Genomic DNA, 16056 nt, shown 5'->3' with positions numbered 1-16056 from the left:
AGTTACGAATTCCTTTTGTTTATGCTGCATTTGTGTTTTCGATTGTGCATTTTGGACATATTTTTGGCCACAGCGTGAACCCAAAATTTGACAAATAATTACAATTTTAATAAAAAAGATAACATTCTAAATTTTATTTCTCAAATTCTTTAAGTTATCGTGTTTTACAAGCATACGAAGTACAGACTGATTGACGATTAGCTCCTAGACAGATTTGACTCAAAGTTTGATATGTATCTGCATGTTAGATGCTAAATTTGTGTTCCAAATTTCATTCATATAGATCTTTATGTTTTGTTGTTATCGCATTCAGTTTTTCGTTGGCAGCCAGATTTCCTTTGAATGGATATATTTCAAAATTTGATAAAAGTCGAAAAATTTAATGTAAAGATACTATGCCAAAGTTCACTCTTCTAGCTCAACTCATTATTGAGTTATCGTGTTCATAGGCATAAATCCAAAAATGTGTTTATTAGACTCAGGTAGATCGAAAATATAGAAATTTGTCAAAATATCACGGTCATATTTTTTTTGACGGTTACAATATTATTTTCTTGTATAATTCGTACAGGAGAAAGTACGAAAATCATTTTATGATATTAATTCATCATAACGTAAGAAGACTAAATATAATATATAAAAGTATGTCTGACTCTTGAATCAAAGTAGAGAATTTTTCATATTAAAATTTATTATTAAATCAAAGATTGATTAAGTTAAAAGATCAAAATCACTTGTACACACTTAAGTCTTCAAGCGGGGATAAAGAATTGGACTACTTTTTAAAGAATTTTCTAACATCTTTTTTAAACTTTTTGTACTCGCAAAATTAATAATTATTTACCCAATACAAGAACTTGTTTATAGCTTCTAAAAAAATATATATCATTATTTGAATTTGAATTTTCCGAAAATGAATTTTTCATCTTTTTACCACTCTATCAGTATTTTTAACAATTTAAAAAAAAAGTCAAAACAATCCAATTTCTTGCTTTGTGCCTGAGGATAGAGATCTGAGTGCAAAGTATTAGACTAGATTTATATTACGCATCCTCCAATCAAAAAAAATAAGATTATAATAATTTATTTCGCTGGTTTCACCTGTCTTGTCTTCATCTGGTTCCGTTACATTTTGTACTCAATGATTTTTTACATCATGTTAATTACCGAAAAAAATCTCAATGTAAAATAAAAAAATTCATGCCAATAAAAGCGGTGTGAAAATTCAGCTTTTGCAGTTTTGTGCAAAATGGACAATTAAAAAAAAACCTATCATTGGCAAAAGCACGCAACTCAAAGATTTGATGCGATAGTGATATTGGTTTGAATTTCTTTCAACTGTCAAAAAAAATGATATTACAAAATGTGTTGAAATTTAATTTTCAAAAATTTATTAAAATTGAAGATATTATTACACAAAATAAAATCGGTATTACTGAAGAGTTGTTTTTGAATATTAAAGAAGTGAAAAAATAGTTTTTTGAGTGATAATACATATAAAAGATGTCGAGGAAAAACGATAATATTTAAATTTTTAATTAATTGAAAATTTAATTAAAATTTTGGAAAAAGACTTTTTTATGGATTTTTTACAATCTAAGAAAGATTTAAAGTGTATGACTAAATCCGGTATAATGTTTTAAAAAATGATATAAAATAATATTAGAATTTTTCCATAAAATTAAAAAAAATTTTAAAAAGTAAAATTGTTATATCAGGTAAACGCAAAAAGTGTTTAAATAATCAGAAAAATATTTTCTCTTAATAGTCTTATAAAGCAAAAACCTTCTTATTTAGAAATTTGTTAAAATATTTATTAAAAATATTGTAGGTAACATAAGAAAAATATTATCTTGTTTTTGAAATAAAAAAAAGTCGTATTTCTATTAAGGTTTTAAATATTGATAATTCGACTGATAAATAAAATAACTTTTTTTAATTTTTTACGTATTATGATGTATCACAATAATTATAAATTCTTTTTAAACACATTTCGTATATTATATTTCAAGAACTACAGAACATATTGTACAGCATTTGAGCAAAAATAGTGATTAAAATCTAATTTCACAAAAACATTTTAAATTTAGAGAAAATAGCATTTCAAGATGTAAAATAGAATTTCTCCGAAACGTCCTCGCATACTCCTTAATAAAGGTGATGTTCTTTTTGCCCATTCCACAGTAAATTGTTGACCTTGGGCAAGACCGTGTACGCCATGAGTACTTAGATTTTTAATTTCCAATGTCTATTCTATAAAAGTTGTGTGTTTTATAGTATAGTAATTGCCACTGTCAATAAATAGTTACGAAAGAACTTATTATCTTGCTGCCTTTGATCATCTATCGCTGGAATGGTATTAATACACAAGTACCAGAAAAGGGATTATGTATTTGGGACGACTTTTTCCCCAACCAGTTAAAACAGAAATTTAATACAGAACTCCATTGTAGACACAAAATTCTATACCAAATTCCATTGATTTAAGTGATTGTGTTTTTTGAGTTATCGTATGAGTTACATGTATGTGAAAGTACAGATCTGAAGATGAACAACCTTTTGAACAGATGTGGTTCTACACATTAATCTACTCTAATCTACACATTAGATACTAAATGTATATACTAAAATTTATGTAGCTATTTTCTTTTTGAAGTTATACCATGTTAACCTGTTTCCGGATTCTTGGACAGATTTACTGTGAATGAAATTTGTTTAAAACTTTAATAGAAATCTGCATAGTAGTATTAAGACTATATGCAAGCAATACCCCGACCTAACTATAGACCATGTGGGAAATTTGATGGGGTCATCTAAGGGCAACCCCAACAAGCACAAAGGAATAAACGGCACTTGATGACATTGGACACTTGCAAGCAAAAAAGAACCCTCTAGAAAAATTGCATATTGGTCCAGAAAAAAAAAAGAACAGAAAAAAACATTACATTTTACATGAACCTTTAACATTAGGAAAAAGCTAAAGACGAGAGCTTTGACAAAGTGTCTTGATAGAAGATTTAATGACTGAAACTTTTAAGAATTCTTCGACGTCCAGGAATATTCTGTTTTTCGATCAACCGACTCTATGATCTCTCCATAATGTACAGGTTTTCATCATGTGATTTATAGAGCCTTTCTCGGTACAATAATGGCAAGTGAAACTTTCATCAAAGAAACGGTTTTGATATAGAGAAAATACACCATATCCAGTGTATACTTGGTTAAGATAAAATTCATTCTCAACTCGGTTAAAAGAAACGTTTTTAAAATGTTAACAGGAGCTCTTATCTTGATATAATTTTTCCCTCTCTCTCGCCAATTCTCAATTATTAATTTTTTAATCTCATTTCTGAGTTGGATTTTGGACTCGCAAAAAGATATTTCTTTATATATTAAGACTATATACCACATTTCATTCGTCTAGCTTAAAGTATTTCTTTTTCTTGATTCATCTTATTTATAGATAGGGAGACATAATTTCAAAAATATGAGCTCAAGGAGCTATGAAAGGAGAAAATTCGTCAAAACTTCTAATTCAAATTTTCGGACGACTATACTTTATTTCTCTTTTTATTCTTCATTTACGAAAAAGTAAAATTTAATAAGAGACGAGCGTAGGAACAAAAGTGAACTATTTAAAAAAAAACAGTTCAAAAACCTTTAGTGTTAGTTTGACTATAGGTTCTTATGTTATATTATATTCAGACTTATTATAAATAACACATAACCCTAAAAATATAAAGATATAAAAGAGAAAGTTTCCAGAAGGTTTTTGCAAGGTATAAAACTCTTCTAAGCACCAGCGACGAGGAAGAAAATTTCAAATCGAAATACAATCGTATGCTCTCCTAAGAACTCTCCGCAACAGTTTACTCCATAATACAGTGTGCAGCGTGAACCGATACTCCCACACCTGTTTGAAATAGGAATCCATGGAATGGAATATTCCTTCCAAAAAACATCAACTTCAGGGTATTGGGATCCCAAGAAAAGAACGAAATGAACATCATTTCGCATTTCGGAAAGAGCAGAGGAAAGTGTAGAACGAAGAGAGTGGGAGAGATGCGACACATTTTCTAGTACCCTCCTAACCGTCTGTCCTCCCCCCACAGAACTAAAACAAATATTTTCTCTCACACTGGAAACTTGTTCCTCCCTTGAAGCAGGCAAGTCGACAGCTGCCATTTAGAACGGAGTTTCTCGGATGAATATTCTTCGAGATGATGGGGAGGGTGGAAGAGAAGTGAAGAAGAAGAAGCAGACGATATTTTTGCGGAGGTTCTTCGTTATTCGGATAGTGGGGAGGGAAAAATCTCAGCAGCAACTTGACACAGACACCTCATCGGCGGTGACAGCACGGAAAGAGAAATTCGCTGCTGAAGAATATATAAATATGCAGATGAAATGTTACTTGAATTATAAGTAGGTCATTTTTGAACGGTGAGATGATTTTTCAACTCTCCCTGTTTCTATAAATGGAATTGCAAAATCTTATTTACCAAACAGGAATTGAATTCATTCCTTTTAGCGTTCCTGGATTCTAGTTTGCATACGTCGCGATTCTTATTTTTATTACACAACTCATCGGAATATTGATATTTTTTGGAATAATATTTCTATTTTAAACATCCTGCTTCCATCCTTCGGTGGCAGAAATAGGATGGCGGCATTTCTTCAAGTTCCGATGGGACTAAGTTATAGGGAGTGATAGCATCGAAGCTCGCTTGTATACTTTTTAATAAAGATATTATACCCTTTTTCACAGTAAAAAATTGAGGATCTAGGGCAAGGCCAAGAGCAATTAAGTTCTATTAACAACTTCATTGTAAAAGTGACATAACTTCCAATTTTTAAGGCTGTAGATTTAAGTTTTGCAACACCATTTCAAGTGAAGATCATAATTATTGTTATCTATAGGGAGCAGTTCCCTGAAACTTTCTAACACTTTGTTGTGTTGTTGAACATCCCCAATAACAGCAGAAAAATATCAAGTCTATGAAATTGTGCACCCTGAAGAAATCCAATTCTAACTATGGATTTACAATAATATCCTGCCTGGAGAGGCGCAGATAAGTAAGATTATTATCAAGTGAAACCTCTTCCTTAAAACACTTGGGCAGACATAGAATCCTCAGAATATTTCATAGTTCTAAGGTGCCCACTGAGAAAGTGAATAAGAGTAATCTGATCCTGCCTTCTACAATCAGGAGTCAGGGACACCTTGGATGACTATTCTTATACCAGTAATGTTCTGGTGGGACAAGCCAAGTGGTTTTGTTTTGGACTTTAGCACTCGAGAAAATGCCCATCTAAGTAAGAGTTTTAGTAGGCACAAAGGCATCACTAGCTTCTGCTTTAGCGATGGTATCCAAAATCACATTCTCCTAGATACCATCATGTGAGAGTATCCATTATAGATGGATCTAAGGAGACATGAAAAGGCAGTTAAGGTTTTTGATGAATTAAAAGAGATTTCCCTCATTCTTCCCGCATAAAATTGTGGTTCTTTAAAAGGGGGTGAACGTCACAAGTGCTTAGATTTCTACTGTCAGAGTTTCGCGGATAAGCCTTTTATGTTTGGAATTATAATAAGGAAATCCAGTCCTTGTGCATCAATTGTCTGCCATTGTTTATCAATGGCTGTGTGTAGTAAAACTACACAAAGTCTCCACTCCCTCGAAAAATATGGGGAATGACAAAGTTTAAGCCTCAAGACAAAATGTGTATTACATGTAACAAAAAAAAAGTGAGCATAATGCATCAATTCCTTACATGTCGTGGCTCCACGGCGGAAGAGTATTTGTTTCAAAAATAGAAGATCATGGATTCGAGTCCTTATTTTATTAATTCCTTTCCGTATATTCCGGTTTTAGTCTAGGTAAAATTCGACGAAGGCAAGCAACTTTTCGTTTTCGTTTTTAAGGAATGCAGAGATGAGGAACGCAGAATGAGTTCAAGGCTTAAAAATTGCTCTTTTCTCTTCATTGTGGTTCAGAATTAAAGAATTCATAAAATGACCATTGCGAGATTCCAAGAAGTTACATGAATCTTATTTAATTAAACGGAAACAAATATTCGTATACTCATAATAAAAATAGATATGTCCATTGTAAGAAATCAAGAGACTAATGGGTAAAAAATTTCATGAAATATTCTTTAAGTATTTTATAAATCAGTAATAATGCCTGTATTATCGTATCTTTTGAAAAGAAATCACGTATTCATGGGACCAATTAAGCTTTATTTGTATTTAAAATTCGGTTTTATCTTTCAGAGTTATAATGTACTTTATACTCATTTAACAATTATTATCATTTTTAAATAGTTAAATTGTTTTTTCTCAGATAAACGCTATTCTTTTATGTGTTCATCCATTTTTTAATCATTATTCTATCATAACTATAATAATAAATCCTACTGTAAATTTAAATCAATATTCAGTAAGAAAAATTCAATTTGTAATGTATTAAAAATGAAATAAAACAACGATAAATGGATTATTATTTTTGAATCCTTTACTACTACTAAATATTTTAATTAATGATGATTTAACATCTTAATCGCCATGTCCTATCCTTATATGATATTGAATTATCGCTTTTAAAATGTATACCTGACATTAAATCTTTCTAAAACGACATAATCCGACATAAAAATCACATATAATCCATTAACACCTCAGGTATTCTATAAATGTTTTATTGTATCAGTAAGACAACATATTAACGAAATAGAAGATGAAATAAAATTTGAAAATTAAACGCAGCAAAATAGTTAAGGTTCCAACTAGGTTTGGAAACAAATTTAAAAAAAAAGATACATAAATATATTTTTTATGCCAAAAAATGAAAACAGATTTCAAAGGTCAATATTAGATGGAAAAAATACACGCATTGTCTTTAGTTTTATAAAAAAAAAAGAAAAAACTATTTATTTAATGAAAATTTAACAAAACTTCCAATGTTAGAGAAAACAGAGTAAGTTAAAATATAATAGAAATATTTCATTTTTATTTCACCTATATATAGCTCAAATTACATAAAATGTAACAGACTGCAAAATAGCAAAATAAAAATTATTTTAATAAATAAATATTTTATGAGCATTTGAAGTTGCCGTTAATGATTTTTTCTCAAATTTTTAAATTATCTGTAAAATATGTCTAAATGAAGCTACTTTAAAATCCGTGATATATCACACCCTCAAAGATATTGGATACATACATATCAAATTTCATGAAATTTTATTCATCAGATTTTGAGATATCCTGTTTTCTGTGAATCAATCACAGTGAAATATTCATTCCTCAGAAAATGCGTTTATCTATCGTACTTGTAAATTAGTTCGTCCAAATGCGCTAGAAACAAATGTAGTTTTCACGCTTTTTTAAATGAAATGACAAAAATAAACAAACTATGATTGAGAAAGTAGAGATATAATATAAATATATCAAATATTATTTTGGAGAATTTTTTGGTAAAAATAAAATAAATCGCTCATTTTTGGTTAAATATACCAAAAATGTACCATACCATGTACCAAAATATACCATACTCATTTGGTTATATATTAAATAAATTTCGATTTCATTTTTATTTGTTGAGTATTATTGAAACTACTCTATATATAGTTCTATCTTACATATAATACAAACAATCTAAAATTCTAAAACAATCTTCATAGATTCTAAAACAAGGTATGTTTTAGAATCTATGAAGTTTGGACTTTATTTTCAGATCATAAAATAAATTTTAAAATTTTCTGGTAAAGTCATCTTTTCAACCTAGTCGTCTGCCTTAAAAGGGTAAGACAAAAATTTTCTTCTTAATATGTTAGTGTTAGGAAGGCATGACAGACTTTTATTTCTTCAATTTGTGTTAAACAGTTTATCATGAAAGATTAAAACGAATTAAATGGTATGTCGTGAGATAATTCATTTTTATACAGTTAAGAATGTGGTGTGGAAGAAGTCACAAATTAATCAAAATAATGCATTCCAGGAAAGAATAATCAAATAAAATTAATGTAATGCACGTACAAATCTCATTAATATTCAACCCTCAAACTAAAGTAGTTAAACCTCAGCTTTTAAAAGTTTCATCCGAAGCCTAGCGACGCATCCTTTCAAGTCGAGGTTTACAGCGGCAATTAAGCAACGAACTGAAGTGAACTATAAACAGATATTCGATCGAAGTAACTTGATTTCAATGGGGTTCGAAAGAGAAGATTCAAATTCCTCCAACTAAATAAGTGGAAAATTGAAGGACGTGTTTCGGAATGAACTTTGTGAATTGGAAAGAAAGTGGGCGGAATGTTTTTTTCTTCTTCTTTCTTTTCTGTGCATTTGAGTAAATAGGACGTTCAAAGATTTAATTTACTTTCTCTTGCTCAGAAGAAATGGTTCTGGAAAATTTAAATTTCCTTTGAACGGTTGTAGGAGCTGATTTAAATATCAATAAAGGATTTACATTGTCAACGATTCGAACATTCAAAACGATTTGAAAGATTTGAGTAACATTTTGTGAGTTTTATAAAGTGAGTTGACATTTCAGCTCACGCAGACAATAATTTGATATTGTAGATGTCTTCAAAAATACTTTTTTTTGAAAGGGACAAGTTACACTGTACTAAAAGGACATAAAGTTTTTCATTATGAGAGAAATAGTCTATTTAGTGTAGTTTCGATTTTTAAAACGTATATAGAACATATTTTACATCAGACGATTGTCAGCTTTGAGATTTTTAATAATGAAAAACGCAATTGAGAAAAAGTGAACGCACCATTAATTCTTTCGTAGCAAAATATTTAAAAATTATTATTATTTTTTTTTTTTACCACAGCTATATAAAACATATCTTATGATATCCCAGAAACATATGTAAAATCTCTGTAAAACGCCAGAGCATGTACACACACATACACACACATTATTATTTTTATTACAGATATTTGGTTCTTAATAATCAACTAACATTAATTGCTCTAAAATAAAAGCTGTGAAATGCCAAAACGAAAAATTAAAATAATCATAATAAGCATTTAAAATAATTGAACAAATCGAAACAAAAAATATATAAAATTGAATTCTTCTATCTCAAATTTTATGTGAGAACACTATTATTTTTTGTCATTATTTCTATTATTATTATCATTACAATATATATATAATATGCACCTTTCGATACCTCTCCTCGCTGTTTCGTGTTGAGTCCTGTTTTCTTCTTTGTGCTTATTCAGGCGATAACTTTTTACAACCCTGCCTTTTATTGGTCAGACAGGAGAATCGAGTACATGGCGGATATTCGCTTCAAGTTGTAACTTTTTGTTGCCGATAAGTCGCCAAACGTGACAACCTTCTTCATCATTTTTAATTACCCTAAAAGTGAAATATTAATGCTTCAAAAGCGAAAAATCGCAAATTTTCTGCCCGAGAATTTTGAGGCTTCAAAAGCCCAAAACGAAAACAACATCATATTGTCACATGATAATAAAATAGTTATTATAACGAAATACAAATCCTCTTCCTTGTCTATGATCTCGTTCCTATGTAAGCTTTTATTTTTCAAAGCTTAAATTAAAGAAATAGTATTTTTTTATAATAGATAGTTTGAGATATATATGCAGAGAAAAGGGCATAATAAATAAGAAAATAGTAAAGTAAGTAAGAATTCTATAAACAGTCCCTGAAAAATACGAAAAGCTCGTAGCAGTATTTAATAATAATGAGAAGTCTAATGAAAATAATTATTTTCCGAAGAAATTACTCTTTAGCTAAGTAAATAAGAATTTTATATACAGCCACTGAAAAATATGAAAAGCTCGTAGCTGTATTAAATAATAAAGTGAAATCTAATGAAAATAATTATTTTCGAAAGAAATTACTATTTAGCAAAGTAAATAATAATTCTATAAACAGCCACTAAAAAATATGAAAATCTCGTAGCATTATTAAATAACAAAGGGAAATCTAATGAAAATAATTATATTCGAAAGAAATTATTCATTACTTTCATTGCGTGTTAAAATCAAACATGCGTGATAAAAAAGCAAATTATATTAAACATTCTGTCAAAATTGCAGTAAGTTGTATTTTCTTCTTTTTAAGATCAAACAATTTTTGTTTCAAAGCAAGTTTGAATTACTTTTCTAAAGCAATTCAGTATCGAGATTGTATTTTTCATTAAAATACGTAAATCGCTATTGCATTCTGTCTTTAAAATTGTTAATTACCGTGAGTTCTAATTTTCTACTTTAAAAAAAAGCATATAAATTAAAAGCTTACGATTCTGCATTTTATTAAAAACTCCAGTCCACTTTTCTTGAAGTAGTTGCGAATTTTTCTTTTTCCTCTCTCCAGATGTAAAAAAAAAAAAAAAAAAAAAAGATCTTACTTTATTTACTCGTACCAAAAGAAATATATTTACCCAAAAAGGACGCAAAAAATGTCGACTTGCCTTTTTCCAGATGATGGTAATAGGCGACATCTTTTTCCATTTTTTTCTTCTTTTGTCGACGTTGCCAACTCATGCAAATAAATCAATACTCCGTATCGTCTACGAGTCGCATATGTCGGCCAGGAAAATGCTTGCAATCAAGAATCACAAATCTCTCTCTCTGTAGCGTAATATGTTTGAGTTCCCGAGGGCACGCTGCGAGAAAAAAAAATAACAGAAAGAATTAATAATAATAAAAACAACTTTCCCGAAATCCTCCACATGTTATGACATTTTTTTTTTCGTTCGAAACTCCGAGTTTTGCCATTTTTTTATTTTTTATATTTTTTAACTTTTCATTGAAAAGAAAACGTTCTACCAGATGCTTGAGCCTTAATTAAATGCACGCGCTCTTATCGTCGATCGAGTGCTCTAGGGGAGGTGGAAACAAGGGTGTAGTAGAAAAAAAATTATAAAAAAAAGGAAAAAAGAAATCCGCTACACCGTTCATTAGTTAGAATTTTTTTTATTTAATATTTTATTACTTCACACGTTTTTCGCTTACGAAGTTCTTTTGATAAAAAAAATACATCTCCATATATTAGGTGGTAAGAGGGTCTGTCAGAAAAATGTTTCAATTACCTTGTTCGAATACTTTATTGGTGTTGTCAGTGTTCGATTTTATTCGTGCAATTTTTTCTTTGTGGTTTAGTGTCCACAAGAGACTACTCAATATTTGAAAAATTTAGCAAGCGTTCATTTTTTTTTTAATGTACATTTTTTAAGTGTCTTATTGTATTGAATATTAATCTCTGATATATAACCATAAATTTTAACCATTTATTCTGAAAAAAATTTGCTTATTTTTAATCTTATTGTTTTAATCTCTATTTCTTTCTTTCAATTTTTTCCTCTTCTTTTCTCTCTTTTTTCGATATGTTAAGGCTTGTAATTTTAAATTCACCATCATTGTTTTTTTTAATCTTTCTAATTTCTTTAATTTAGAAAAAAATGACAACAACAGTCGTGTTGAGTGTAAAGCATCTAAGCATCTACGGTGATTAGTTAATTTATACAGTTAGAAAACAAATAGGATTTTGTGAATGTTGTATTATTGTTATTATTGTTCATTTTATAGTTAATGTTACTTAAGCGTATATGTACGATTCTTTATGCAGAATTGAACCAACTGTCCAGAATGTGTTGTAAAACAGACTGCTTTTAATGTAATAATTAAATATGAGATATTACAACAGATACAATTATATATTTCATATGTTTTGTTGACTCTGAATTTCGTAAATTCTTCAAAATATTCTATAAAAAATCAACGTTATTTTAAATAGCCGTCATTAATAACTTCATTAGTTTGTTTAACTTAAGTCCTAAGTTCTAAGCTAGCATCAGCTTGCTTATAAAGATTTGTCATTTTGTAATCTAATTTTAATTTTAAGACCCTGTTTCATGCATTTAGAATTATTGAAATCTTGGAATAATTTTGACTTTGTGCGCAACTCCAACTGAAACTGCACCTCTTTAGATGAAACAAAACCTCAATCCTTCTAGCTAGGCTTTTTAAATCTCGATGCAGTTAAACCAGTTCATTCAAAACTCTATGAATAAAACTGCCTTTGTAAAATAGCCAAAATTGAATTTCAGTAATTGATTTAGAATTCCCAAATCGTCAGTATGAGATATTCTATATTATTTCAATCGATTACTCGTTAAAATGCATGTAACAAAACATTAGTTAAAATAATACATGAATCGAAAAGTAATAACATTTTTACGATCTGGATCACGATGTTTCTCTTCATGTTTCAGCTATTAAACAATATTCTATTTTTATATAGTTTCTAGAGATAAAAAATTTATACTAAAATACCTTAATAAACAAATATAGTTCTTATTTAAATTCTATGCATTCATCATACGCATTTGATGTTAATGCTTTCCGCATGTAAATTTCTCAAATATTTTGTTTGAGAATATTGTTATGAACCTGTGATGCATAGTTGGTTCCATAGGAGGTCCCAGAGCTTGGCGACAAACTTGGCGACGAATTTGGAGACTTTGGCTACAAAATAGATTATACCCGAAACATCGAGAATTTTCATGATCCGTCCAGTAGGAACCGAGTTACGCCTCGAACGTTCCTGATTGGTTGAGAGGTTCCTAGCCCCGCCTCCTGAGACCTATAAAAGGAGCTGCAGCTGCCGGGGAGTGGAAGAATAGTTGGGATCGACGGTGGAGAGTAGTCGGAATCGACGGTAAAGAACTGGCCTTTCAGAGATTAGCGGAGCAGCGACGGAGTCAATCTAGTGCTAAACTAAGCTGTGCGCTACTGTCTGCAGTAGAGTCCTGTTATATGCTGCTGTGTATGCTGTTGTTGCTGCACGACTCGGCTGAAGATAATCGTCTTTTGTGCTGTATATAGTTGTCGTCTTTGTGCTGTACTGTGTGTCTTCGTATAAATTCGGGTCGTTGTTTTATTTTCTACTGCCGCCTGGTGATTGAGCGTTCTTCACACCATATAACCCCCACTATCCAAACGAACCCGGAAATTTCGTAATAATATCATTATTTGAATAAGACATTCTATTCATTGGATGTCTAAAAAGAAAGAGGGAATTATACCATTATCCAGGAACATAAATCAGCCTGCATAATAAATATAGACTTAGATTCTCACCGTACACCTTCTTATCTTACCAGTATCTTAAGATAAGCTAAAACATTTTTATTGGTAGTATTTCTATAATATTCTGTAACCTTTTCTGCAATATTGCATCTGTAAATATCAGATATGAACCATCAATTAATGTGCAAAATCCTACAACATTACCAACATTGATCAATATTCTAACAAAGTTTCATGACAGAAAATATCTGGAAAAAATCTTCCCATACTGTTATCATCTCAAGAACATTTTTTTTTATATATATAAAGAAACTCCTGTTTCGTATCTATTTTTATTCGACATTCTATTGAAGCTAGACTTTGCATCGTGGTGATGGATGACCGTTTTCCCCAAGTTTCGACAGAATTCACCCTTTATATTAGAAAATGATTTTCATAGGGAATTGCGTGTGAAATATTAGTTTTTTCACGCCGTCTTTGTTCTGACCGTAATGTGTATCGAAAAAAAAAAATCCTCTTTATGTCGTGGGGTGTGTGCAACGATGTTGCTGCCGTTCTTTTTATACTTCCCATCCCTATTTTTTAAATAGATTTTTCGTGCCAAGAGAGGAAAGGAATCAAGCTAACAAAATTTCTGTTTTATATTTATCTATAGGGCATTTTTAAAGTAATTTGCAATATTTATTAATTAATTGACGATATTTTATGACAGAAAATAATGGGCATAATTTTTCGATACTTTAACCATCCCCAAAGTACAATTTAGTAAGTAAAATTTGTCTATGTTGAAACTATCATCTTTTTCATTCTCTATTCTTTGCTGTGGAAAACATAGTTTTTTGAGTTTTGTTTCTGCGGTCATTCTTTGCAAAGTCATATTCATTTTTATATGTGTGTAACTTACATTTTATTATTATTTTCTTAAGTGCTTGCATGTATTTTGGTCATTTTTTTTACTTTAAAAAAGCTTCTATTAAAAAAATGGCACATTATTGTCTTCTAATTTTTTTGGTTCTCCTGACCGTATTGACATCGAAATCTCTATTCTTAAATCGTTGAAACCAAAACCGACAATTCGGATATGATGAAGCAGCAACACCATAAGTTTCTAATAGTGTTCTGATGTGCTTCGGCACCAGATTTCTTCAAATCAAACAAAAAAAACAATGGACGTCGAAAATACAGTTTGGAGGGTTCCATGATTGGGGTCTTTATACACTGAATAACTCAACAATACTAAATGGAAAACTTTCAAAATGACAACAATAAATAGCAAATTAGTAAAACCCAAAACCATTGTTGTTTATATAGATACTTCGCATGTTTACCAATAGATGTCGCTGATAAACCTTTAGATGCTATTTTTTCATTTTCTAAAATCTAGTATACTTTTCTTACAAAAAAAGAAAAAAAAACTCATAAATTAAATACAATGCTTGTTTTTTTTAATTTATTTATCTAATAAGTTTTTTTTATTATATTCTGTAGTTGTTGACCTGTATAATAAGTAATTTGTTACTTTGAAAAGATTGATGTAAAAGATTACGTTTAAAAGATTTGCGGAATTTTTTCAATTACTGACAGTTGTTTTAATACTCGTATTGCGAAAAAATATGAAAATTATAAATTAATTATTAATATCACCCCAATATTTTAAGATAACAATATGGCTTATTTCTTGGTCTAGGAAAGGCAATATATTTTTTGAGGTATATGTAAAATTTTAAACAAATCATTTTAAATTATGAAACAAGTAGTTTTGCTTTATATCTCTTTGTAATATAATATAAATATTTATTCCAATTTTCAAAACACTTTTGCCTTATTTATATTTTTCTTCATAGGGGTTTTTAAACTGTTTTAAGCAAAAATCCAAAAATATATTTGTAAAAAAATATTTTTCATTAAATTTATCACGAATTTCTTTACATAAGGAACTCTTATTCTGTATTTATCTTTTTTTATTCGGCTGTGCATGTCTATGATGGATGACCTCTTTTCCCAAGTTTCTGAAGAATGAACCTTATTGTATTCGAAAATGATTTTCAACGGCAAATGCGTGTGAAATAATAGTTCTTTTATTCGGACATTGTTCTAACCATACTGCGTATCGAAAAAAATCTTTTTATATCGCATTATTTTATATTTTTTTTTATTATTGTTCTTTTTTTAACATACTATCTTTATTTTTTAAGAAGAATTTTTTGTGCTAAAAAAATAATCAAATTAGTAAAATTTCTGTTTTGTAGTTATATTTATTGTTTTTTTGGTAATTTTTGTATGTTTGTTTTTAGAACTTTTTTGCACACTTTTGTGATTTTTTGTCTTTTTTGCCTTTTTTTCCCGCTCTTTTTGGCATGGCAGACGTGAACATGGTCTCGGAGCCCAAACCTCACCAAGTGAACAGGAAAAGATCCCTCTTCAGCCCTACTACGTGAGTATCACCCTTCTATTTTTTTTCATATATTTTCGTCTTTAACAATCTTCTCTATAACCTTAATCATGTCTAATGTGAAATCTCTCTCTAAATATCCTTATCCTTATCAACGAAAAAGATAGTAGAAATTGACAAAATTTCTTTACTTAAAGAGGTAGTTAGTATTTTTTTAAAAACAATGTTTGCCTGGTATTCATTAGAGTAGAAATATCCCGTCACTTAAACAACTGACTTCAATTAAACAAGTTTCATATCAAAAATCACATCTAAAATTTTCGTTTTCTAATTATTGTCTCCTTTCTTAATCCAAAATAAATATTTTACGTTTATAGTTGATAACAATTTTGCGGTTAAAATGATCCTATTAGACGATTTGAAAGTTTTAAATAGTACGCAAAGGGTGAATAAAATGTATATTTAAATAGATGCCTGTAGTAGATAGAATTAGTTGCCTATTTGCACTCATGGTTTCTCCATAATATGGTGTACTTAAAGGGCAGAATTAATATAAGGACATTTATGAACGTCAGAACTCGTTCAATTG

General features: G+C 29.6%; 1 protein-coding gene across 9 annotated transcripts in view; it reads left to right on the top strand.

Moving 5' to 3' along the window:
- LOC129964467 (uncharacterized) overlaps positions 1 to 16056 on the top strand; it is a 441580-nt gene that overhangs the window by 337876 nt on the left and 87648 nt on the right. For all 9 annotated transcript variants that reach the window (XM_056079101.1, XM_056079105.1, XM_056079106.1 and 6 more), the window contains one exon: positions 15440 to 15509. In XM_056079101.1, coding sequence (XP_055935076.1) covers positions 15440 to 15509 — 70 coding nt within the window. The remainder of the gene's footprint in view (positions 1 to 15439; positions 15510 to 16056) is intronic.

The sequence above is a fragment of the Argiope bruennichi genome, chromosome 1, assembly GCF_947563725.1.
Source record: "Argiope bruennichi chromosome 1, qqArgBrue1.1, whole genome shotgun sequence".
NCBI classification, from domain to species: Eukaryota; Metazoa; Arthropoda; class Arachnida; order Araneae; family Araneidae; genus Argiope; species Argiope bruennichi.
The sequence above is the reverse complement of the archived record's forward strand: the minus strand, read 5'-3'. Positions and strand labels throughout refer to the sequence as shown.